Genomic DNA, 26,088 nt, shown 5'->3' with positions numbered 1-26,088 from the left:
TTTCAACTTTCTTCTTGTAAATTTTCTTCTGGGATTATGACTTTATCCTCACCAATCCTCACTAGGGTGGCGGGGGCGTGCTGGAGCCTATCCCAGCTGACTTCGGGCGACAGGCAGGGTACCCCCTGGACTGGTGGCCAGCCAGTCACAGGGCACATATAGACAAACAAGCATTCACACTCACATTCATACCTATGGACAATTTAGAGTCTCCAATGAAGCTAACATGCATGTTTTCGGAATGTGGGAGGAAACCGGAGTACCCGGAGAAAACCCACACACACACGGGAGACTCGAACCTGTGTAGCCAACATGCTAGGTGCATAATTTTAAATAATAACAATAAAAAAGTAGAAATACACAAAAAGGAATACCATGATTACAGTACCGTGAGTAAATGGAAGTCGTTACTTTCCACCTCTTTGTAAAGGCGCACCTTTACTCCAGCTCTTGTGTACCTAATGAAGTGTCCATATGTTCCTACGAGATGCTGCACATTGGGGACATAATCTCAACATTTGCTTTAAATCCAAATTTATTACACACAATTTCACTTTTACTTCATTTAAATCTGCGTATGGCGCCTCTGCTCCGTGTTGCGTCGTAGCAAATTCACTTTTTTTTTTTTTTTTAAAGCCTGTCAGATATCATAAGGACACATTTGATGCTCCTGATGAGATTTTATCAACAAATTCCAAAGGTTAATTATCTCTGGTGTTGATAAAAGCACCGTCAAAGGTCACCCTGAAACGCACTTCCACGCACAAACGCTCGAGTGGAAAATGACTGATTTGATTAGCACTGACTTCTCTAATGTGCAGGAGATGATTGAAAACAAACAAAATGCCGCACATCTCCACACACACAAGCACACGCGCACAGCTGCGTGCACTTGGAGGCGTTAATGAGCACAGGTGTGATCATTAGTGGTGGTGCGGCTGCAGATTTTTAGCTGCTTTTCCACGGGGGATCCCAACTCATTCTGAGCCAAAACATCTCATCCCAGCAGGTAACCTTCTGATCAACGTGCACACGCACACGCACACGCAAGCTTTTGTTTGATTTGCACATGGTCAGGCTTGTGCGAAGCCTCATTGCATCCCATAGTAATACACGGCTGCTCAAAGTCAATTAAAATAGGACCACAGTAATGACTAGTCAGGCTGTAATGTGCTTTTTAGTCTCTTCAAGTCGGCTCTGAAAGCTGTGATTTTTATTTGCTTTTATTTATTATTCATCATTTCGCTATTTGTTTTTTGTCACAAATGTTTGAAGACAAGCTAGCTCCTCCTCTGTGATTTCTTTCCCACTAAATACCTTTTTTATTGACACGCTATCGTGTTTGTCTCTGCTCAATTTGCGTTTTTTTTTTTTTTATCACAACAAGCAAAGTTCAAAGGTCCACCTGGGAGTGCTTTAACTTCTCCTTGTGTGAGAGCCAATGAAGAGGTTCTGCTGCGTGCTGACACTGACGGGACCAGCCACCGGTAAGAGCATTCTCCTTATTAAAACCAGCTATCGCATAATTAAATGTTAGCACTGATTCACTTCTACAAGAGTGCTTTGTGGTGTCCCACAGGGGTCCATGCTTGGTCCAGTGTTGTTCGCTGGCATCCTTAGGAAATGGTGGCAACTTTCGTTGATGTGCAAATGCGACACAATTATACTGTTTCTTGATGAAATCTCATCGGTTAGCTTCAAAAACATCACAAAATTACACCCAAAATTCACATAAAGCACATGAATGTTGTTGTATACATGTAGAAATGCAATTCTTTTGTGGTTTAAATGGCAAAAAACCTGAAATATTCAACAATAATCCCTCGTTTATTGTGGTTAATTGGTTCCAGATCCGACCATAAGTGAATTTTGGCAAAGCAGGATTTATGATTCATAAATCGTTATTTTTGTAGTTAGACCTGTTTATGGCCTTCTAAATGTTTTTTTTTTTTAATTAGAGCCATCTAGACATGAAATAACACCCCATAGGCACTTTACACTCCTATTACCCAATATAGTAGACATAATAAGATAGAAATATGACACAATATAGACTCTCATAGGAGGCTGTTCTGTGCAGTACTTTCTACGGTGGCTATTGTCTCATCAGTGTAACATTACTGACACCCAGTGACCGGTGTAGACTACTACATACCACATCTTTAAATACATCTTCTGAATGCCTTACGTGTGTGTGTGTGTGTGTGTGTGGTCATTTTATGCTTAAATGTTTCATTTAGGCAAAAGTAAAAATTTGCTTAAATATGCAGATTTTTTTTTTTTATTAAGCTGTATTCAACCACAAACCAGTCATGATTTATTAATGGTTTTGAAAAAAAAACATGAGTGAAGCCATGAAATTGGATGTGTGAAGTGGTGAAGGTTTACTGTCGTCTGTCATATGCACTCGCTATACAATCTAAAGGTTCATACAAGTCTGTTCTATCTGCGCCTTCCAGCACTTTTAGCATAAGAGCAACCTTGGCATTTGTGTGTGTGGTCCCCCCCCCACCCCTCTTAACCCTAACCCACATTAACATTTTGCTGGTGCGTTTGGTGGTTCTTGTGATTGAAGTCCGACTTGTGCAAGAGTGTTGACTTTGACCCCAATTCACGAAGAACACGTCAAGGAGCTCTGAGCGGACTCTTTCGGAAATGTCTCTGCAGAGTGTGCACCATGGAGTTCCTCTTCCAGATGCTCTTTTCGCCCCTCCCCATGCCGGCCATCATCTCACTGTTTGTCGTGGCGGCCGCGACCCTGTTGTACCTCAACAACAGGCCCACCCCCATACGGCCCCCAGCTGACCTCAACTGCCAGACCATGGGCATCAAGGTGATGCAGTGACGCCTTCAATCTTGTTTTATTGTGACGTGTACTTCATCATATTCGTCTTTTAGGACGGAGCCAGGAAGGTCGCCTTGCTCAAGGACAACAACAACCTGCTAGCTTATTACTACGACGCCACCAGGACCATGTATCAGGTGTTTCAGAGGGGGATGAGAGTTTCAGGTGATATTGATATTTTTATTCTGCACACGCAGCAATGAACAGCTTTGTGGTCTTTCTACACCAGCGCTATCAAAAACGCAACTTTTTATTGGCTCATGGCACATTTTAAAAATGAATAAAACTTAAATTAAAAGGTAAAAATCAGCACTAATGTTACCAGTCAAAATATGAACTCATTCAATCCAAGCCATTTTTCAAAAGGCAACCCCTTCAGTATTTTTGAGTCTGTTTTGACTGCTCTTTCAATGCACGTGGAATATTGTACTACACTGTATAAACGTGGAATCTACCAAATCAAAGACTCCGTCTTTCAGCAGGAAAGTTTCTACCTTTTTCCATTCTTTAGTAATCATAGGTAGGTTTCAGGAAAATGTCTAGAAAAGGGAGAAAACCAGCTTTTAGTTCATAAATGCTTGCCAACTCAATCTCTCAATCTCAAATCAACATGCGTAAAGGTACTAAGCAATTTCAAAAAGAATAAAGAAGAAATCTGAACTTCGGCATCTAGAGCTTTAATATTATGGCTAAGCACAGATTATTAAATAATAAAAATCAAAATAAAGAAATTTGCAATTTTCAGAGATGTTTTGATATCTTTCACTGCTTCTCTTTTTCTCATTTTATTGCATTGCTTCAGTGTGAATTTGAATAAACTCCAACGTTGTATTTTACATTGGAAGCTTAGGTTAGCTTCAGTGTATATGAGATGGTTTCACTGTGAAAATACAGACAGCCGTCAGATAAGTTAGTTGCATACACAAGCATTTTCAGCAACTGTACAGCAGAGGGCGCTAAAGTCAAAGCAACTGTCTGACCCACAGGCGGCTCTTCTAAAATGGACTTCTCGTCAATTTCTGCATCTGGTCACAGACCTGTCATCTATAAACCGCGCCCCGATTTTTTGCTTTTTAACAGTGGGGGAAAAAAAGTGGTTTATACACGGTGCTTTACGGTAGGTTAAAAATCAGCTGTAATTTTAAGAGAATAAAGTCAAAATATTAAGTCATATTCTAACCAGAAAAAGTTTAAATTTTACAAGAAACCTTAATGAGGAAAAAGTCTTTACTAGAGTAAAAACTTTTAAAGAAAAATACATTAATAAAAAAAAAGTAAGAAAAAAAAAACAGCAAAGTTGTCATTTTTGGAAATCGAGTTTGGGGGGGAAAGTTAAAATATTATGGGAATAAAGTCGTGGGAAGAACATCTACATGAAGAAAGTTGAAAGAGTTAAATAACGTCAAAATCCCACTGTTGCTCGACAAAGTTTGGACACCCGTGTTCTACGCTGCGCTGTTCACATGAGGCATTCAAGAGCACTGTGTAACTGAGTGTTACGCGCTAATGTGCATTGTGAAATGGTCTCTTATCAGTGGTGCAAAAGCACGTAAAATGTACCTTTTTTTTTATCACCTGAAAGTACACATGTCCACATTTCATGACCTTAGACCGCCTAACACTCCAGGTAATGGGCCATGTTTGGGCTACAGAAAAGCAGGGAGGCCGTACCAGTGGCTCAGGTACAAACAGGTAAAAAAAAAAAAAGGCATCTAAGCACACACAAGATAGAATCATGACTTTTTGTTCTGCTCTGGAAGGTTTCTGATAGAGCGGAACATCTGGGCTCGGGGCTTCTTCAGCGCGGCTTGAGGGCTGAGCCAAACACTTTCATTGGCATCTTTGCTCAGAACAGACCAGAGGTAAGTCCAAACATCACAAAGGGAGTGGGCGTAATTACCAAGTGGCCCTCCTGAGCCCACAACTTTACTCACTGGGTTTTTTGTTGTTTTTTTTCCCAGTGGATTATTGGTGAGCTGGCCTGTTACACCTACTCTATGGTGGTGGTCCCCCTGTACGACACCCTGGGTCCTGAGGCTCTTGTCTTCATTATCGACCAAGGTAATTGGAGCCTCACCGCACTCGAATGCTGCTGATTACACAGCAAGTCCAGGAGCTCTTCAGTTCCTGTGGGAATCTTTTGTGACAGTGGTTGTGAAGCTGAAGGCACTATAGGAAGAACTACTTGTATGTATATATTTTCTCCCCTTTTTGGGTGCATGAAAACTCACTGAAGTTTAAATGTTGGTATTTCAAGGCTCTTGAACACAAACACCCAAAACTCCCTCAATAAGGCTTACCTACACATTCCTACAAAAATAGCCCCTGCCACCTGTTTCGCCGATCATCGCCAAGTTTGTTGGAGCCGTCTATCATGACAGGATGCACAAAATAGTCTGGTTTGCGAACAGAAATGGTCTGCTCGCAAACCCACAGGAAGTTGACTGTTTTGGTTTGGACCGTCCATTTCGGCCCAAAACCAGAAATCTTATTTTGACCAAGTCCTCCGAGGAACTTTGAGCAAATGAGCCCAAATCCGAATCGCAGATACTTGACAGATGGACGATGATAAATTGCAAAGCATTTTAGGGCATGGCAACAAACTTTGGACAGTCTAGCGATTTGCCACAAAAAATGTAAGCCCTGCTCCACGAGGTCAGATCATAATAATGAATACGTATGATGGAGGTGACATCCTGAAGCTATGCATCGGTCACTACCTGAATTTCAGTGCCACCCAGTAGTAACAGGAAATGACAAAGTTTACTTGCGTGAACCCAGTTATGTGGGCTGCTTGCAGTTTTAATTGGGACCAAAGCACCAACGTGAAACTATTGATTGACTTTCTTCGTATTTTTGAGGCCCTTAACATGCATGGAAAAATCACCAAAAATTGCAAGTGCATCGGGTTTGGTGAAAAATGTATTTCTCAGGGGTCCCAAAAGTTCCATGGATTGTCACAAAATTTGAAGTCTATCGTGACAGGATGCACAGAGCTCTACTGAGCCCACGTTTCAAAACAAACACGACGTTTCCGCTAGCGGTTTTGGGCAAAAACCGGGATTGTATGTCAAAGAACGAGTCCCAGCTAGGGACTTTGATAAAATTGGTCCAACGCTGCTCGCAGCTTTAATTTTAATTAGACCTTCGTTTATCTACTTGAAATGTCTTCTGTTCAGCGGACATCTCCACGGTGCTGTGTGACAATCAGAAAAAAGCCGAAACTCTGCTGCAGAACCGTGAGAGAGGCCACACTCCCGTTCTCAAAACAGTTGTCGTCATGGATCCCTTCGACTCGGACCTGGTCCAGCGAGGAGCCAAGTGCGGCGTGGACGTGGTGTCCATGCAGGATGTGGAGGTATCTCAGCTTCACGAATAAGTAATGGGACATGCTGCGTCTCAAAGTTGTATGCGTGCAAGCGTAGTCTATGAAGAGTGGATGTTCTAGCTGCACTTCTGTGGGAATATGTCCCACTAATTTTGGCCATGTATCATTAAGCAACAACCATTGATATTGAAAACTTTTTTTTTTTCTTGCTCCACAGGCTGCTGGGAAAAGTGACCTCCAGAAGCCAGTGGTAGGTAATGTTTATGGCGTTCTAAGGCAAGTGTGTCAAATGGGGCCTGAGGGCCAAATTCTTTTGTAAAAAGGATTGATCAGATATCATATTGACCTACTGTACAGTGGATTACATTTGGTTTTCATTTGCTTACCGGTGCTGTCCCGATATGGACCCTCTTGCCCCCTGCTGTAAACCTGTGGTTAATAATCCGGGTGTTAAGTTTAAGCTATTAGTCAGCGAGATCTTGAAATGGCCATGCATGTGTTCATTAGTTCTGGCATTGATTACGGTAACGCCCTCCATCTTAATATCAACTGGTCTTTACTCAAAATGCTGCAACGCTTTTGACCCACACTCATAGACAGAGCCACATCACTGGCTTCCAGTCCGTTTCAGAGTTTATTTGAAACTTTTAATGTTTTCATGGTAGTGTGCCATCTTATGTGAGCTGTTTAACGTTCATCGCCCAAGCAGAGCTCTGCAGTCTGCCAACCAACAGCTGCTTGAGGTGCCTCGGCCCAATTACAACCAGTCCTTTTCTGTTGCTGGTGCCAGGCTTTGGAACGACTTACCTGTTGAATTGCAGACCATCAGACTTGCATTTAAAGCAAAACTCATTTGTTCTGAACTGCATTTGGCACATAAGAGCATTGACACTTATTTTGTCTTTGAATAAATGTTGTTCCATTTTTTTTTTTTTTTTGTTCAGCCAAAGTTGATGTAAGGGGCTATATCAAAGTTTAATTGCTTTAACGCACTGTCGCTGCCAGGAAAAGAGTGGAGTGCCATCTCCGGGTTGGGGATGAGATCCCCAAGTGGAGAATTTGAAATACCTTGGGGTCTTGTTCACAAGGGACGGAAGGGTGGAATGTGAGATGGACAGGCAGATCGGTGCGGCGTCTGCAGCGATGCAGACTCTGCATCCGTTCGTTGTGGGGAAGAGCTCTCAATTTACTGGTCAATCTACGTTCCTACTGTGACCTATGGTCATGAGCTTTGGATAGTGACCAAAAAGACAAGATCATGGGTACAAGCAGCAGAAAATGAGTTTACAGTATTTCAAGAGTGGCTGGGCTCTCCCTAAAGAATGTGAGAAGCACTGTCATCTGGGAGACAGAGAATCGTTGCACCTCTACATTAAGAAACCAGATGAGGTCGCTCGGACATCTGGTCAGGATGCCCCTCGGACGCCTCCCTGAGGAGGTGTTTAGGGCACGTCTCACAACTGGCCTGGGAACACCTTCGGATCCATCAGGAGGAGCTGGTTGAAGTAGCTTTATAGAGGGAAGTCTGGGCTTCCCTGCTTAGGCTGCTACCCCCATGATGACCTCAGGCAAGCGGAAGAATATAGGTGGACAGATCTTTTAATGCACACAATGTTTTCTGTATGCGGCCATTGCTGGAAAAGGTTTGGACACCCCTGATTTAAGGTGCTTTGATTGTAAGGATGTTCTGTTGTCCACTGCAGCCACCAAAGCCAGAAGACCTCAGCATTGTTTGCTTCACCAGTGGAACTACAGGTGAACATACAAATGGGCGAGGAACCAGAAAGACGAGCTCAGACAAGATAGTCATTTAATGTCTCTTCAAAGGGAATCCCAAGGGTGCAATGCTGACCCATGAGAACGTGGTCTCTGATGCTGCTGGTGTCGTCAAAGCCTTTGAGGTCTCCCGTTTTTAAAATGTATGTAGAAGTGCATTTAGGTGTTATGCTAACTGCTGCTCTTCCCCTAGACGTCCATTGTTCCAAATACTGAAGACATTAGCATCTCGTTCCTGCCGTTGGCGCATATGTTCGAGAGAGTAGTGCAGGTAAGAACTTGATTGTGGTTCAACACCTGCCGAAGTATCAGTCTCCCCTTCCTGCAGACTGTCATGTACGGCGCCGGAGCTCGAGTGGGGTTCTTCCAGGGGGACATCAGACTGCTGCCAGACGACATGAAGACCCTGCAGCCCACCATTTTCCCCGTCGTGCCTCGACTTCTCAACCGGGTCTATGATAGAGTTAGTAGTAGCACCTTGTCACTAATTAAAAAAAATTCACCTCCTGCTGTCTTTTTAGTCTATTTTCTCCCGTGTCTAGGTGCAGAGCAGTGCCAAGTCGCCTTTCAAAAAATGGCTCCTCAACTTTGCAGTGGAGAGGAAACTGGCAGAGGTTCGGGAAGGAATTGTGAGGAACAACAGCATTTGGGACAAGCTCATCTTCCACAAAGTGCAGGTACGACATCACAGAACAAAACATGCAGGAAGTGACTGATTGGTGACTTGTCAATTAGGAGTCTCTTGGTGGACGAGTGCGAGTCATGGTGACAGGGGCGGCACCCATCTCGCCTTCTGTTCTGGACTTCCTCAGGGCCTCACTCGGTTGCCAGGTAACGTTCTCACTGGAGTAAAGTTCCACTTCTTCCAGGCTTTTGAGCCTCATTCACCAACATGGGTGGTACTGCAAGTCTTCAGAATCCAAGAAAAGAATGACTCGAGTGGTTATTTCTCAGTGTCTGTGAATGAGGCCCATTGATAATTAATCCATGACATGTAACTTTCTTTGGTTGCTACCCATCGCCATGATAACCACTGGTTCCCATGTGACTGATGGTAGATCTTTGAGGCATACGGTCAGACAGAGTGCACGGCCGGCTGCACCTTCACCATGCCTGGAGACTCCACTTCGGGTACAAAGTCCACTGTGTCTGCTAAAACTCCATGTTGAACGTCCTTGTTGTGGTCTTTTCTTGCTTACGGGCCTGTGAATGGTTTGATCTCAGGACACGTTGGGGTTCCTCTGCCGTGCAACGTGGTGAAGCTGATGGACGTTGAAGAGATGAACTACTTTGCCTCCAATGGTGAAGGCGAGGTGAGTTTGTGGACTAAGGACTTGTGATGGTCATGAAGCTCTGCGTGGATGACGAATCATCATTGTGGTCGACTGCAGGTCTGCATCAAGGGAAACAATGTATTTAAAGGCTACTTGAAAGACCCTGAGAAGACTGCTGAGGCTTTGGATAAAGATGGCTGGCTCCACACTGGAGACATTGGAAAATGGCTGCAGGTGAAGTTCACTGTTTTACTTTGCTAACTTTTCATGGCAACTGAAGCAGGGATGATGTTTCTGCACGGTCCCTGCGCCGGAGGGGAACAAACAAGCTGGCGTGGTGCATGCTGGCACCTCGATGCAAAAGCATAAACCAGGCTTAAGGCTACTCTTCTGTCCTTGTGGTCAGACTGGAGTTCTGAAGATTATCGACCGCAAGAAGAACATCTTCAAGCTGGCTCAGGGCGAGTACATCGCACCAGAGAAGATTGAAAATGTCTACGTGCGAAGTGCACCGGTGGCCCAAGTCTTTGTGCATGGAGACAGTCTACAGGTAAGACCAGTGCGTACATAGCTGCCAGTCTCCTATGCTGCAACTTCTTGGTCTCGCCAGGCCTTCCTGGTTGCAGTTGTGGTTCCCGATCCGGAGGTGTTGCCGGGTTTCGCCAAGAATCTGGGATGCCAGGGCTCCATGGAAGAACTGTGCAACAACAAGGTCCCTGTTTGATTCCATACAACAGCTGGGAAAAGACTGCAAGGAGTGAAGAATGCTTTCATGGAAGGTTTTTGTCTTGCAGGAGGTCAAGAAAGCTGTTCTGTCCGACATGATTAGTCTGGGAAAAGAAGCAGGACTAAAATCCTTTGAGCAGGTAACAAACCCATCATGAGTTTGCTTGGCGTTACAGCATGTTGCTCAAGCTGCCCTCTATAGTTGCTTTTAATGAGTTTCTGTTGAACAATAACCTATCCTACACTGTTCTCTGTCCTGGTAAGGTGAAGGATGTGTATCTACACCCGGAGCAGTTCACCATTGATAACGGCCTCTTGACCCCCACACTGAAAGCCAAGAGAGCTGACCTCAAGGATTTCTTCAGGACGCAAATCGACCAGCTTTACGCAAACGCGCAATAAAATGAAATGCCAACGAAGTTGTCTTGTTGAATCTAAGTAATCAGACTGTTAGGCTAAATGGGGAACATGCAGCTTCACTTTAATGCATCCCATGCAGTCAGGTGGATTATATCTGTCCTGTTACAGTTTGACAGAGGAATGAGATGAGTGTTTACTTCGGTCACGGGATAACCTCATTTCTTACAGCTCTGTATTATGAAAACTTCCATTTTACAAAAGTGTTTCAGCTGGTTATGATTGTATTGTGACTCTTTTAATTCACAATATTTGCAATCATGTTTTCACATTTTATACTTTGACGCACAAAATCTTTTATAATCCGTTTAACGCAAAAAAAACTAAACTTTACATGCAGTGGTGCCAACTTTACAATTTTATTGTGAGCTCTGGTGACATTCCAACCCGCCTTGACGTTTTCTCAAAAGCAACTAGCGACTTTTTCTGTCATTGGGGAGTATTCTGGTGTTTGGGGACTCGAAAGTGAAAACGTATTTTGTTCTCACTGAGCAACAATGGGTGCTGTTGACAGGTGCGCCGCGTTCAAAGGGTGTCACAAGCTGGCAGTGTACAGTCAGCTTCCATGGCACACAGCATGATGTGGAGCACGATGCATCGAAAGTATAAATGAATCATGCTTGCATGAGCCGTGGAACTCTCCCTGTTCTCCACAGCGAGATCTAAAACGCATGTTTAATCTTCAAGCCTATGTTTTGTTAGTCTATTGCTACTCTATTTGTAAAATGAAGTGGGTTATCTTACAATTCTTCGATCAAATGTAATTAATAAACCAGGTGCTATTACATGTATTGCAAAGAGTGTGCCTCTCATGAACCACACTGAATCATGTTAACGTGAGCCATACAATAAACACAGCATAATCTTATTCACTGTTCAGTTGTGCTAATTTTAAAGTTGTCAATAGCCAACGTGTGATGGGAGAACTTTGAGAGGCGCTGGCCGAGATAAAATATTTTATTTTTATGAAATGGACAATTTTTAATTAGCAAACCAAGAATCACGTTTATTTGTAGTTCTAGACGTAATTAAAGTGTTTTTACTCACTCTTTTCGTCTCTCCTACAGCATTTTACAAGATCATATGCAAACCAGATAGCGACTTCTAGGACAGCCAATAGCTACTTTTTTTACTGAAAAGTTTGTAACAGTGTTTACATGATGTCCTTGAGTGCATCTCCCACAACCAATATGGCTCCAGGTTGCGGTATTGAATGAAACCTATCATGGCTAGCATTAACAACGTAGAAACAGTACCTTTGGCACAAAACAATCACAAGGACATAAAATACTACCTGTAACACCGTTTGACATAAAAGTGATATATGATCATAGATTTTGGTCACGGGATTATCTAAACTGTACCTCTGCAATTACAAGTTAGTTTAACACAAAAAGTGTATTTTTGTCTGCAAAACGTTGCTTTGACGTGCAGTCCGGCCGCGTGACAATTAGCCAATGTTCTTTGGTGTATGTTACATGGTAAATTACAAAATATGAACACATAAGCATTAACTTTCCAAATATCCCGGCCATTATAAAACGTCTCATTCCTCACAGCTCAACTGTATATCCAACTGCAACCTGCACATGCCACCTTTCGCCGGCAACAGGCGCTGTTGCAACACTTCCGCCAGAATTTAACACTCCACAAATTGAACACATTTTACACTCCGTTACTTATATATACTGTATACTACATATATACTGTATAAACATTCCGAATAAGGTACCATTACATCAAAGTGTGCGTGTGTGTGTTTAATTCAAAACAAATATTAACGTGCATATATTTTGACCTGTTGTAATCTGGCAACTTTAAGACAATAGTGCTTTCGTGTGGTGAAATTTGTTCACTGCAGCAACTGTTGCGTTTGACCGATACAGTAATTTATTTACATTACATTTAATAATCCCTCGGTAGCGATAGACTTATGTATTATTTGGTTTGATACTGTCCCCCACAAAAAACATTTTTATTTTGTATGTTTTCAGGTCTTACTGTAACTGCTTGTTATAGTAATATGTGTTCAACTGTACAGAGTTGAATATTAAGAGTTGCAACCACAATAAAAATATGATCTCGTGTCAAAAATAATTTAAAGACATTGGATTGTGCAGGTGTACCTAATGTAATGACCAGGCAGACATATGAATAAAGTTATTTCAGTTTGTATTAATAATGAGTATGTTGTTTTTTAACTTTAACTTTATTGAACAGGAAAAATACAAGGGAGCAGGATGACAAGATTACATATGTCAAACCAAATAAAAGTGATTATGAGACAGGACAAAAAAAATTAAAACAAAGGAATAACAATGATGGATATGTTCTTGCTTGACGGGCCCGATGTTTGTGACGTCACATGCATGGTGTTGACGGCTCCATGTGACCCGGGTGGGGGTGGTCAACTTTCCCCGCACGCACCGCAGTAGAAGTCGCTCCTCCGCCGGCCAGCCTCGGCTCACTCCGAGCGGTCCTCGTTTCGGTCCTTCTGGTGGTCCCGCCGAGGGTCCGGCGTTGTTGCGCGTGTGGATTTATTTATTTATTTGACTGCGTGGATTGGACTCACCTGGGAACCAACATGGCCTCTCCCGCCACAGGTGCCCGCCGTCAGCAGGTAAGGAGACTTCGCCACCCACGCCTTTCTAGCACCACCTGGACTTGTTAACGGGGAAAATAACGTTTCTAAAGAGCAATATAAGACTTAAAATAAAATATGCCCTTGTCTCTCTTTGAATGGAATCCAAGAGAGCCTGCAGCAGCTCATGACATGAATTAGTGCTCGTACAAGTCTTACTTTCGAAACGATCTGTTAGATCTTGTTCACCAGGTCCTGTCACTAAACGGAGCATGTCTTGAAGAGCCCGTGCAGGCTGATGCTGTGCTGCAGCAGCTAAAATAGCATCAAAGTATTTGATGATGTGCACGGTTTTTTGTATTAAATGTGCAAAATAAAAGCAGATTGTTGCAAATGTTGTACGGTTTGAGACAAATGCTAATTTAGTTGTGCTAAAATGTGGTTGTAGTTGTGGTTAATCATCACTGCCCTTGCGCAACACTCTTTCTGTGCGTGTGTGTGGTCATATCTAGTCGAATGGAGTCAATGTTCATAGTTTTACATGCAATTATGATCACTGTGTGCCATTAACCTGACTTCTTGGGCGATACATGCATACTAATTCTGCTGACAGACTAATAGCGTCGCTGTCAGAGCTAAATGTGCAGGAAGGTTGTCTTGGACGTTTCTGTTTGTGTTTTGTTGCTTTTGTTGGCTGCTTTTAAGGTGAAAAGTGTCTTTTCTTTTCATTGGGTTCTATAATAAGGCGATGTAGATGTGCTCTGTTGATGTTTTGTAGGTTCGGAATGACCATATTTGTAGTTTTCACCTTCTCAGCCTCCTAATCAATGAATGAGAGGTTGAACTACAGTCCTTAGTTGTCCCTGGAGCCTAATTATGCTTTGAACTTTGTGGGAACACTTTGGGGAAGACCCTTTTGTGTTCTCAATACTCCATGAAGGCATGCTTGGAAATGTTTGGTGTGAAAAACTTGACAAGTGCACAGGCATTCGTTCCAAAGCTGCAATGGGGGAGGGACCACGCCACATGTTCTTCCCTTTTGAACTTCCTGTAGGTGGAATGTGTTCGGATACATTTGCATGCGGCGTAAAAGTGTCAATGGTACAAAAGCAGAAGCTACGAGGGCACCGCCCCCGTCAAGAGTCGTTGTACGACAACACACCAGCAGGCTGCAAAGCAGCACGTTTGTCAGCGTGCGTCCATTAATGGTTGACCACAGCACTCAAGCTAATAGCGGCCTGTTGTCACGACAGCGTGCAAGCTAGCAAACATCAGCTGACTCCACCTGTGTCTCCGCAGAAGAGCAAACAGACCACATGGTGATGACATGTAAGCAGGAAGTAAGTCATTTATTGGCCTTCATAGCCACTCTGAAAGGTTACAAAAGCTCTGGCAGCTATTCACAAAGGACACCCCCCCCCCTCGCTCCCACCCCTCCGCCCTCATTGTGATGACAAAAGTCGGGTTGGGCTGACTCAGCACGTCGCTTTGGTGGCGGGTGCCTCTCCGTGCCGGCTATTGTCATGGAACCAGTAAACACCAGCTCAGCGCAGGCCAGCTAGTGTCACCTTGTTGAGGCGAGACAACGCTCTCGATTGTACTCTCAGCTGGAGCGATAATAACAACGTTGATGCCCAACAAGATAGCCGACCTGTTTAACTGTGTGAATGACGAAGCCCCGAAATGCTGTATGGCAGGGGTCAACAACCCGTCGATGTTTGTGACTTGCCCGCTCGATCGCTGTCGAAAATTCCCTAATGATACTTTTTATATTTAGCGCAGGCACTGTTCAGGGCGGACTTCCTGTTTTTTACGCCAGGCACCTTACAGGGCAGCTAAGGGTCCTTCTAAGAACCAATGGGACATTCAGGCCGGGCAGCTGCTGTTGAAATGTGCGTATATGTTTATGTCTGTCTGTGTTGGTGATAAAAGATACCAGACAATACAACAGACATTATATCAATTTAAAATCAATCAAAAAAGAGAACTGTTTATCAATAAAGCACATCAAACGTTCCATTGCGTCAGACTCTCTGACCGCAGCAGCTGTGCGGATGAGGTGCTCCAGCACATTTGCTTAAATCACATACCCTCCGCTACAATGGCGAAAACACAGTCGTCCTTCGTTTATAGCGGTCAATTGGTTTGAGACCCGACTACGTTAAACGAATTTCCGTGACATAACACTCGATGTTAATAAATGCAATATTTTCGGAGTTGGAACATGGTAAAGCTGTTTATGACTTTCTAAATACGAGTTTTAAAATGATTAGAGCCCCGTAGACATGAAATAACACCCATATAGTCACCTTTAAGTTCCTATTATTAATTGTTTACAACTCTTATGCTGCAGGGACTCGGGCTAGCAAGCTATTGAGCCAACAAGCTAGCAAGCTAACCAGCTAGCCTCAAATTTATCTCTTGTAATCTTAAAAGGCCCCGAATGTACCACTTCCACACGGGATGGGAGAACTTTTTTGACTTCATGCAGTGTTAAGGTAATGCAATGTAAGCTAATGTCTCAATGTTTTTTGTCATTACTGTCGCCCAGCAACCAGAATGCTACATATCACTTGTATTTCAATATGTTTGACTAAAGTAGACCATAGTCTACCACCAAACAGCCATCACTTATTCATTAATTCATTTCTGAAAAAACACGATATGGCGAAGGGAGCGATAATCGAACCTCGATATTGCGAGGGATGACTGGGTTGGGAAAAATAAATGCATTACCATGTCAGTGCCCTCCCGTCCCAGAGAGTGATCAACAGACACGCATTTTGACCGCTGAACATGCCTGCACGCCTCGCCACTCTCCAGGCATGCACCCAGCGCTGAGCTCGGTCCCCAAAGCCCAGCCGGAGGTGCCAACCAGTGAGAGCAAAAGAACAATGAGGGAAAAAAAAGTGAAAGTTGACACCAACAACCAATAATAACACAAAACTTTGTCTTTAAATATCTATCACTTAAAAAAAAACTTTCTACAAAATCTATAAGATCTTGCCAAGGTTCACGACCAAGACCGGGGATCTTGGGATCCAAAAGGTCGGTGACCGCTGCTGTACAGAAAGCGAGATTACAGGAGAAAGTGGGAGTGTTTGGACGCCAGAATAGTTTGAAGCGGTTGAGAAATGTGGAATTTGAATTTCAATGTCATTTCAATGGGAATCCTTGAGCAGGAAACTGGGGAGTTTTGGAATGTTAGCAGTTGGTATCCCTGATGTCTTGAATGAGCTGGATATTTAGATGGTGGAATGGTTTGAATTGTCTGATAAATTTGCAATTTATTTCAATTGGAATTTCTACCGAGAGGAATGTCTTCCACTTACCCGGGTCCGGGTCAACCGTCTCAGTAAGGAAGTCCAGTCTTCTTTCCACTTCCAGTTCCACCAGCAGGACATCCAGGCGTTCCCAGGCCAGCTGTGAGACATAATCCCTCCAGCGTGTCCTAGGTCTGCCTCCTCCCGGCTAGGCATTCCCGGAAGATCTGACCAGGGAGGCGTCCAGGAGGCATCTGGACTAGAGGTCATGAGCACAGGTGACAATGGGAACATAGATCGACCAGTAAATTGAGAGCCTTGCCTTCCGGCTCAGCTCTGTCTTCACCACGACGGTCGGGCACAGCGACCGCATTACTGCAGACGCTGTGCCGATCCACCTGTCAATCTCACGCTACGACCTTCCCTCACTCGTGAACAAGACCCCGAGATACTTCAACTCCTCCACCTGGGGCAAGACCTCACTCCTAACCCAAAGAGTGCAATCCACCCTTTTCCGACGAGGTGGAATGGGAATTATGTCCGTGAAAATGTGGAATTTTAGGAAAAGTGGACATTTTTAGTATGTATCAATAGATAGCCCAGATGTCCCGAATGAGCTGAGCATTTTGACATTGGAATGGTTTGAATCCATTGAGAAACCCTGATGGATGGAATGATTCTCAAGTTCAAAGAGAATTTGGGAATTTGTGTTTCGGAAAATGTGGAATTACCGGAAAAGTGGGAATTTTTGGAATGAGCTGAATGAAGTGAATGGTTTGACGCCTGAATGTTTGGATCGGTTGTGTAATTGGTCAAAATTCTTCATTCATTTCAGTGGGAATTATGGGGTGGGGAAATGTGAAATTTGGGGAAAACTGGGAATTTTTCAAACCTGAGAAACGGTTAGCCCACATGTCCCGAGGGAGTGAATGTCACAATAGCGGAATGGTTGGAATCGGTTGAGAAATGCACTTGCGCTAGTTTTTGTTGGTGTTTTTTTTGGCCGGTTCATTTTCAACGGAAATGTGAAACTGCGGGAAAACCTGGAATTTATGGAATGTTCTGATAGCCCGGATGTCGTGTGTGTGTGAGTTTGTTCCCCATTTTCTTCAAGACGCCATCAATCAACAATCAATTCCAAACAATCGGGTGTTTATGATGTCCATCCCTGCAGTGGTCTCTCTTGATGACTCGGTGGTCCTGAGACAAAGACGGCTTGTGAGACAAAGTGACTCATGTTTTTGTGTCTGCTTTATGTCACTTGGTGTGTGTGTGTGTGTGTGTGTGTGTGTGTGTGTGTGTGTGTGTGTGTGTGTGTGTGTGCGCGCGCGTGCACGTGGGATTTCTCCTGTCTAAATGAGCCTCTTTTATTCCCCATCAACAAGTGCTCCATAACCTTTTCTCCCTTTGTGGCATTGTGGAGAATGATTCCATTATAGACTCCCAACAAGGACTCGTTTGCTTCTTGAGTTTGACCAAACTTTCCATCCAAACCTCGAGGACGGAACCCGGAGACATCATGCTGCGTGATTGTCGTCTCCATGGAGATCCATCAGCTTGCATGGCGTTGCCTTGGCAAACAAACAATAACAACATGCAGGCTCACTGGTTTAGCTAAGATGTTCAGAAATACAAACAAACTTTCCTCCATCACTTCTTTTTGGGTTTTTATATTGCAAGCACGATGGAGCACCTGCTGCTTGTTGAGAAGCACAAAGAATATTTTGGTAGTTAATAGGGATATCCGATAATATCGGCCCACTGATATGCGCTTGCTCCTTCCAGTCATTCATTTCTATGCCGCTTATCCTCACTTGTAGGAATGTTAGAATTCCCGGAAGTAATTGACGGTAAATTCTGACACTGGGACGTCCTTGAAAATGCTGCTTTTTCATATCATATCGGATGTATTTTCATTCGTATACATGTTTGGTAGGTAGATTACTTCTTCCTCTTCAGTTTTGTATCGGATTTATACTGAGTGTTGTACCACCTCGACTCATACTCATGCATGCTTTGAATCAGGGGTGTCCAAAGTGCGGCCCGGGGACCGTTTGCATCCCGAAGCACGGCACATTCTAAAAATATTATTTAACAAGAAAACTTTTTTTTAAAAACTAGCAAAATGGAAAAATCTGCAATAATTGTACAAGAATAAAGTCAAAATACTAAGAGAAAAAAAATGTATTCGCAATTTTACGACAAACGCATAATATTATGAGGGAAAAAATGTAATTTTAGTAGCATATAGTTGAAATATTAAAGAAAAAAATATATATCCAAATAAGGCTGTCAAAAATAGCCCGTTAACAGTGGTAACTAATTTAGTTGATTAATTAGATTATTTGTTTTAGCATAATTAACGCATACACCTTATGGCAAGCCACATCTCACTGTTATGAGGACAGACGGCAGCACAGTGTAGTTCCCCACAGAGTCTGACGCTCTTTTATAACTTTTAATCTAACCAGAACACATCAACAGCGGTGCAATTCCAACAACATATATGCATTTCCAACCCACAAACGCGTCTTAGTCCCTCCGTCGTCGGAACAACACTTTCTCATTGTCACTGCACGACCGCGAGATGCATTCAGGGACACTGAATGCATCTCGACATCATAAAAACGTGTTTATTAGGCGTCTAAATAAACAGAAAGACAACGAAAAACAATAAGTGAATATTCTCATCGCTCACTTTGTAACTCTGAATGCGGAAGTACAATTTGCTGCATTCAAGTATGCTCGGAAATCCCAGAAAATGCGCTCAAAATGTGAATTCAACGTAAATGACGTTGTGTTTGAACGGTTAAATTGTGATTCAAATGTTGTGCTACTATTACAGAAGCTAGTATTAGGTAAATAGGTAAAAAAAAAATAAAAAAAAAAAAAAAAATATATATATATATATATATATATGTACACACACAGTCCATTTATCTTTCTTTCAATAAAATACAGTAAAAATGGGCATATTTCTTTCTTTCAGTTCTTCACAGCTAGTCATTATTCCCAAAGTAACTTGGTCCAACATCCAATAAAGGTGGCCATTAACAGGACCCGCCGGGCGGGCCATTAATTCCCGCTAATGGAGGGCGATATCCCGCTTGTGCCACAGGAATAATGGCGATCCTGAATGTGTTTTTCGTGCATTAGCGTGATGACGTCATAGATGCTTTTTGGAACGGATGTGAATTGGTGCAGCTGGGACGCTCATTAGCTCACGTTAGCATCACTGCCAGGCGGCGGCTCGCTGCGCCTCTTACGCGCTTGCGGGCAATCGCCTGTGGCACGTTTGCAGGCGTGCACGTACGACTCTCGACAACTATCAGAGCACGGAAGGAGCTGAAAGTGAAAAAGTAATGCTGGCTGCATGTGCCTCTCAGTGGCGTGCACGTCCAGCAGAGGTCCGAATGCTGGAAGGTTCTGCAGTTGATGATTTGGGCTCAATCATGGCTTCAAGCTACACACACACGCACACCCATGCATGCACACGTTGAGGGATGCTGGCAGAGATGTGGAAGTCATAAAGAATCACTTTAGTTGTTTGCAGCGACAATCAAACCCCTTAAAGCCCCGGGACTGCGTTTGGATAAAGGAGCGTTTATTCTCTGTGACTGGATCAGTATTTGCCCTTTGCTGGTTCTGATAATGGAGTGTTGGTGTTGATTACACCGTCTCAGACAAGCACGCTCTGTAGAGGCCGAGCATCATGGACACACATGGACAACAACGTCACTGTGCAATGTCTCCCATGCATCCATTTATTAGTGTGGTGGCCCGCCACTGATACGTTTAGACCGCCACAGATTATTATTATTATTATTATTATTATTATTGCGACCTTTTCTTGCAGACGGTGCGGCCAGGGCCCCAACACCCAGCCCATAGGAGACGCCCAGAGCCGCTCCTGAGTTCGGATTATTTTATTTATGTTTTTAGTTATTTTTATGTATTTTATGTTTTTATTTAATAATTAAAAATAACTTACTATTATTCAACTACTCAGATTGATTTCAGCCTCAGATTATCACTATTTTTACTTCAATACATTTCAATTTCAAACAAATAAAAATAAATTATTCATATTTAAGTATTGTGACTATTTCTAGTTATAATTATTTTATATTATATAATAATAATATAATTAGAATTATATTTAAAGTTGCATTGAAAGTAACAAAAGCAATAATTTTGAACATTAGGAGGATATTTTCCGCTCACATAGGCTCCCCGGTCGTCTGGACTTTTCAACCTTCAACCGTTTTTAGCCTTTGACTTTGCTTTTGTCACATGACACATTTTAGTCAATGATTAATTTGTCTTACTATATAGGCAAAAGCATTGGGACACCTACACAGGATGGAAAAGTAATACTTATAGACTTAAAGACGACTCTGTGTGTGCGTGCGTGTGTGTGTGTCTCTGAGCTGCTATGCTGCATTAGCCATGCGCTAGCACTTACAAACCTGCATGCCACCCAACCAGCGCTCTCCACGGCCCGTTCAAACCACGCACTTAAAGACCAACATAAAACCTGCTCCCTTTCACCAGGAGGCCTTTTATGGCCCACTGTAAAAAGTATTGTGTTACACGTGCTTGCACACAGACACACACACACACACACACACACACACACAAGCACAGTCATTGTCTTGGTGTGTTTGCGCTGGCCGGATGTGGAGGAAATTGTGCTTTCATCAAGTAGTGAAAAGTGAATTAAACTCTGCTGATTTTGCATGAATATATGATGAAATACATGCTTGTGTGTTCTGTTTTGTTTTTTGTGCTAAAATTGGTGCACAAATAGTTGTCATGTCAAGATATGGCCACTAGATGTCAGGCTGGCTTCTTTTTCTTTTTGCAAGGAAGCGAGCCCTCTCGAAGCTGAAGAGTATAATTAAGAGCTAATTGCGCCATCATTGTGAGTTTCACAACCTTACTTAATTGCGTTTCGTGCTTAAGAGGCTCACGTAAGATGATGAAATTTAATGTTGTATTTTTATTATGATAATATTTATTTTTTCATATTATTATTATTATTATTAGTAGTAGTAGTAGTAGTAGTAGTAATATATACAACAAAATGTATTTTCAGTTTTGCTCACAATTATGAAATTATGTAAAAAAATATTTTATTATAATTTTATTTCTTCTTATTATTACATGCAACAATTTTTCATTTTTCATTTTCTATCAAGTTATGTCCACAAATTAAATGTCTTATTTTATTATTATTATATATTTTTAATTTGATATTATTATATGAAACACAATTTTCATTTTTTTCTATCAATTTATGTACATAAAAAAAGGTTTTTATGATAGTAATTATTGCATTTATTTTATCTTGTTATTGTCTATGCAACATTTTTTTAAATTTTTCTCACAATTTTTAACAATTTATGTTAAAAAATACATGTCTTATTACTTGTTTATTGTATTATTTATTATGATATACAAAAAATGTATTACATTTTTTTCTGACAAATTCTCTCCAAGTATGTAAGAAAATGTAACATCTTATTTTAGAATAATAATTATTGTTTTATGTATTCTGTATTATTAGATGCAACAAAATTTTTCTTTTTTGCTCACAATTTCTATCAATCTATGGAAACAGTCTTATCTCATTCTAATACTGATTTTCTTTATTTCATATTATTATTATATGCAATAAGAATAATGTTCATGTTTGCCCACAATCTTATTTATTTGATATTATTATTATATGCAACAACAATTATTTTCATTTCATCAGTAGACAAAAGCGCAATGACTTTTGGGCAATATTAGTAGCAAGTTGACGGCCATGGCGGCCATTTTTTTCAGACAATTTTGCTCAAATTCGGCACAGGCACTCGTCAGGCCCCTTAAGGTGTGGACCAAATTTGGTGGTCATTCGGCTGAACACCCCAAAGTTACAGTGGGTGTTTGTAGAGGGCATTGAGCTGTGTGAGAAATTTTGACTCAATGTGACTTGTGGGGTTTAATAAACGTGCCTTCATGTGGTGTATTTGTGAGAAAAATAATGGCACACGCAACAGAGTAGGGGAACAAGTTTTAACGCATTTTCACCCTTTTGTGTGCAGCGGTTCAGGAGTAGAAGTGAAACAAACAAATCCATCCAGTCATGTGAAATCGTGAATGGGGAATGTTCTCAATATTTCAATAGCAGTGTCATCATATTCAGCAGAATCATTCTAGTTGAGACTGAGTCAACAGTGCCTCTGCTGGTTGGAGCTGAGTACTGCACTCCATTGTGCACCAGTCAGCTCCACGCCATCAAATGGCACTATATACACTACATTTATGTGCACTTAGGCGTCAATCAACACCTTTATTGGATCATCAATGAGGACACGTTACTGTAACTCAGGCAAAATGAGAGCAACTAAAAAATGGTCTATGTGATTTATAATGTTCTTGAAGACTTTAATGAATGCGTCCCTGCTGGTGTGGATGTTAGCATTCATGCGTTAGCAGCCACTCGTTTATGATGGTTAATTGGTTCCAGACGCGACTGTGATAAGTGAACCCTACTTCCTTCAAAGTAGGATTCCTTATTTAAAAATTGAACATTTTTGTAACTGGAGCATAGAACACTTGTTTACGACCTTCTAAATACACTTTTTAACATTATTAGAGCCCTCTAGGCATGAAATAACACCCCTATAGTCACCTTTAAACTCCTATTACCCAATATAGTAGACATAATAAGAGAAAATAATATATATAAATATATACTATATAAAATACATCATGTAGACTCACACGTTAGCACTGGGAGAGTTCTTTGTTGTTCTTTTTTTATGTCTTGTTTCCGTACAGTACTTCCTGTGGTGGCTATCTCATCAATGTAACATTACTGACACCTAGTGACCAGTGTAGGATACTACATATCATCACAACGTCTTTGAAAGCGTCTTCTGAATTTTTATATTTTAGTTTATTTAGCCATTTTTATGCTTGAAAATGCTTCATTTAAGCCCCAAATAGGAACCATTTCCTTCCATTTTTTTACTAATAATATAATATTATAAATGGAATATTTTGTTAGTTACAGCATAGAAAACCTGTTTACAGCCTTCTAAATACACTTTTTAACATTATTAGAGCCCTCTAGACATGAAATAACACCCCTATAGTCACCTTTACACTCCTACTTCCCAATATAGTAGACATAAGAGAAAATAAGACATATAAGAAACAATATGGACATATTAGCACGTGAGAGTTCTTTGTTCTTTTTTTTACTTACTGTTCTGCAGGTACTTCCTGCGGCGGCTATTGTTTCATCAATGTAAGATGACTGACACCGAGTGACCGTGTATTTTAGGTCATTTGGCCATTGTAATGCTTGAAAGTGCTTAACTTAGACAAAAAATTATGTCGAATTTGCTTAAATTTGCATATTTTTTGACCAATAATAGGCTGTATTCACCCATCAAACAGCGACTATATATTAGTTCATACATTTTTGAAAAACCATGATAAGAGTGAAGCTGTAAAATTCAAAGCGCCGCATGCTTGTTGGCTCCACAAGGTAAACAAACATCATGGCTGCTGTAGCTTGTTGCTGCTCCACTCCCACTTGTAGAGAGTGTGTGTGTGTGTGTGTGTGTGTGTGTGTGTGTGTGTGTGTGTGTGTGAGAGTGTGTGTGTGTGAGTGTGAGCAGAGAGAAAGAGCGAGAAGGCGTCCCTCCTGGTTCCGCCCAGTCAGTCCGCCTCGTTGGCTCTGTGTGTGTGTGTGTGTGTGTATGTATGTGTGCATCACACACACACACACTTACACACTCACATCTTTGCCTGCTTGTACTCGCCCATGCTGGATTAGAAGCCCTCTTTTTTTTTTTTATAAATTTTTTTTTTAATCTCTGAATTTTGTTGGATGTAAACAAGGGGTCTCCGGGGACCCTCGGAGCGGCCGCGATGAGCGAGGAGGCTCGGGAAAAGGCGTCGGGGAAGTCTGCCCATCGCAAGAAGAAAGGGAAGAAGGTAAAAAGGCGAGGAATGTTTGCTGAAATGTGATTCCGATGTCTTTGTCGGGCGTCTTTTGTTGTTGCGTTGATTGTTGTCTTGCTCGTTCAAGGCTTATTTGGGCTGTCAACTTGGCAGCTTTTTACAAAAGTATGGGGCAGGTGTGACACACCTGCTGCAAGACCCCTCTGCTGGGCCACTCCTCTATTGACATCCCCATATACAGTATGTATTTGTGCGTGTGTGTGTGTGTGTGTGTGTGTGTGTGTGTGTGTGTGTGCGCTGCTGATGGAAAATGGGAGTTATAGTTGTGCGTTGGCTGGGGTGTGTTCGCGCTGATGCAGCCTGTTGATGCCAAAAATGCCCCCCAACCCTCACCCCACACCCATCATCCACTTTGTTTCAATTGAGTCTTGCATCAAAATGGCGTAAAGACATTAAAATTGGGGGTTTTTTTGTACTTTTGTGGGGGGGGGGGGCTAACATATTCGGAAAAAAGCTCCATGGCCAGTCTTGATGTTTCCTTTAAATGTTGGAATCTAAAAAAGGCAGCCGGCCAAGAATGTTGTGTAAAATGTAACCTTTTGCTTAGTCAGCTGTGTCTCTCACAGATGAAGAACATGCAGTGTGCATCACGTCAGGATGGACACTGAACAAATGTTCTTTCTCAATTTCATTTGCGTTTCAGCATTCAAAGCCTCACAAATGTCATTTAAATTGTTTTTTCGCTGAAAAAAACCCAGTTTCTTCTGCAGAAGACACATCTCATTCACCCCAAGTCGCTAATAATGAATACATAGGAGGTAATACAGGTAAAATGTGAAGTATACTTGTACCACTGTTTTGGAAAAAAAAACAAAAACAGTAATCCCTCATTTATCGTTGTTAATTGGTTCCAGACCGACTGTGATAAGTGAATTTCCGCAGAGTAGGATTCTTTATTTATAAATGGAATATTTTCATAGTTGGAGCAGAGAACACCTGTTCACGACCTTCTAAATACGCTTTTTTTAACATTATTAGAACCCTCTGGACAGGAAATAACACCCCTATAGTCACCTTTACACTCCTATTACCCAATATAGTAGACATAATAGGAGAAAATAAGACGTATATAAGACATAATATAGACTTACACATGTTAGCATTGGGAGAGTTCCTTGTTGTTGTTTTTTTACTTCCTGTTTCCGTACAGTACTTCCTGTATTGGCTAGTAACATTACTGACACCTAGTGATCATTGTAGAATGCGACATATCGTCACAACATCTTTGAATGCGTCTTCTGAATGTCTTATATTTGTGTTTTAGTTTATTTAGCAATTTTTATGCTTGAAAATGCTTCATTTAGGCCAAAAATAGGATATTTTTTTAAAATGCGGGTTTATTTTACTGAGAATTATTTATAAATGGGGTTGTCTATATGTGCCCTGTGATTTGCTGGCGACCAGTCCAGGGTGTACCTCTCGCTTCTCGTCCAAAGTCAGCTGGGATAGGCTCCAGCACACCCCCACAACATGAAATAACATCTCGATAATGACCTTTACACGACTATTACCCACTATACATAATAGACATAATAAGACAAAATAAGACATAATACAGGCTCACACGTTAGCGTTGGGAGAGTTCCTTGTTTCTTTTTTTACTTGTGGTTTCCGTACAGTACTTCCTACGGTGGCTATCGTCTCATCAATGTAACATTACTGACACCTAGTGACCAGTGTAGAATGCCACATATCATCACAACCTCCTTGAATGCGTCTTCTGAATGCCCAATATTTGAATTTTACTTCATTTAGACATTTTTATGCTTGAAAATGTGTAAAACTAATAGGCCATATTCAAACAACAAACAGCATGATGTAGTAATTCATATATTTTTGGAAAACTGTGAGAG

The 26,088-nt window shown here is 41.8% G+C and overlaps 1 protein-coding gene across 1 annotated transcript; it reads left to right on the top strand.

Annotated features, from left to right (window-relative positions):
- The first annotated feature begins 2,677 nt into the window (after positions 1-2,677).
- On the top strand, positions 2,678-10,351 carry acsl5 (acyl-CoA synthetase long chain family member 5). The gene is made up of 20 exons (XM_054800832.1): positions 2,678-2,833; positions 2,899-3,010; positions 4,473-4,537; positions 4,606-4,707; positions 4,807-4,906; positions 6,025-6,203; positions 6,391-6,423; positions 7,877-7,928; positions 8,001-8,074; positions 8,143-8,220; positions 8,278-8,412; positions 8,492-8,626; positions 8,685-8,780; positions 9,008-9,080; positions 9,174-9,262; positions 9,341-9,457; positions 9,630-9,773; positions 9,834-9,935; positions 10,018-10,089; positions 10,214-10,351. The coding sequence occupies exons 1-20, from the start codon at positions 2,678-2,680 to the stop codon at positions 10,349-10,351; spliced, it is 2,052 nt and encodes a 683-aa protein (XP_054656807.1).
- Positions 10,352-26,088: the final 15,737 nt, after the last annotated feature.

This window comes from Dunckerocampus dactyliophorus, chromosome 15, assembly GCF_027744805.1.
Source record: "Dunckerocampus dactyliophorus isolate RoL2022-P2 chromosome 15, RoL_Ddac_1.1, whole genome shotgun sequence".
NCBI classification, from domain to species: Eukaryota; Metazoa; Chordata; class Actinopteri; order Syngnathiformes; family Syngnathidae; genus Dunckerocampus; species Dunckerocampus dactyliophorus.
Note: the sequence above shows the minus strand (reverse complement) of the source record. Positions and strands in the feature narration are given on the sequence as shown.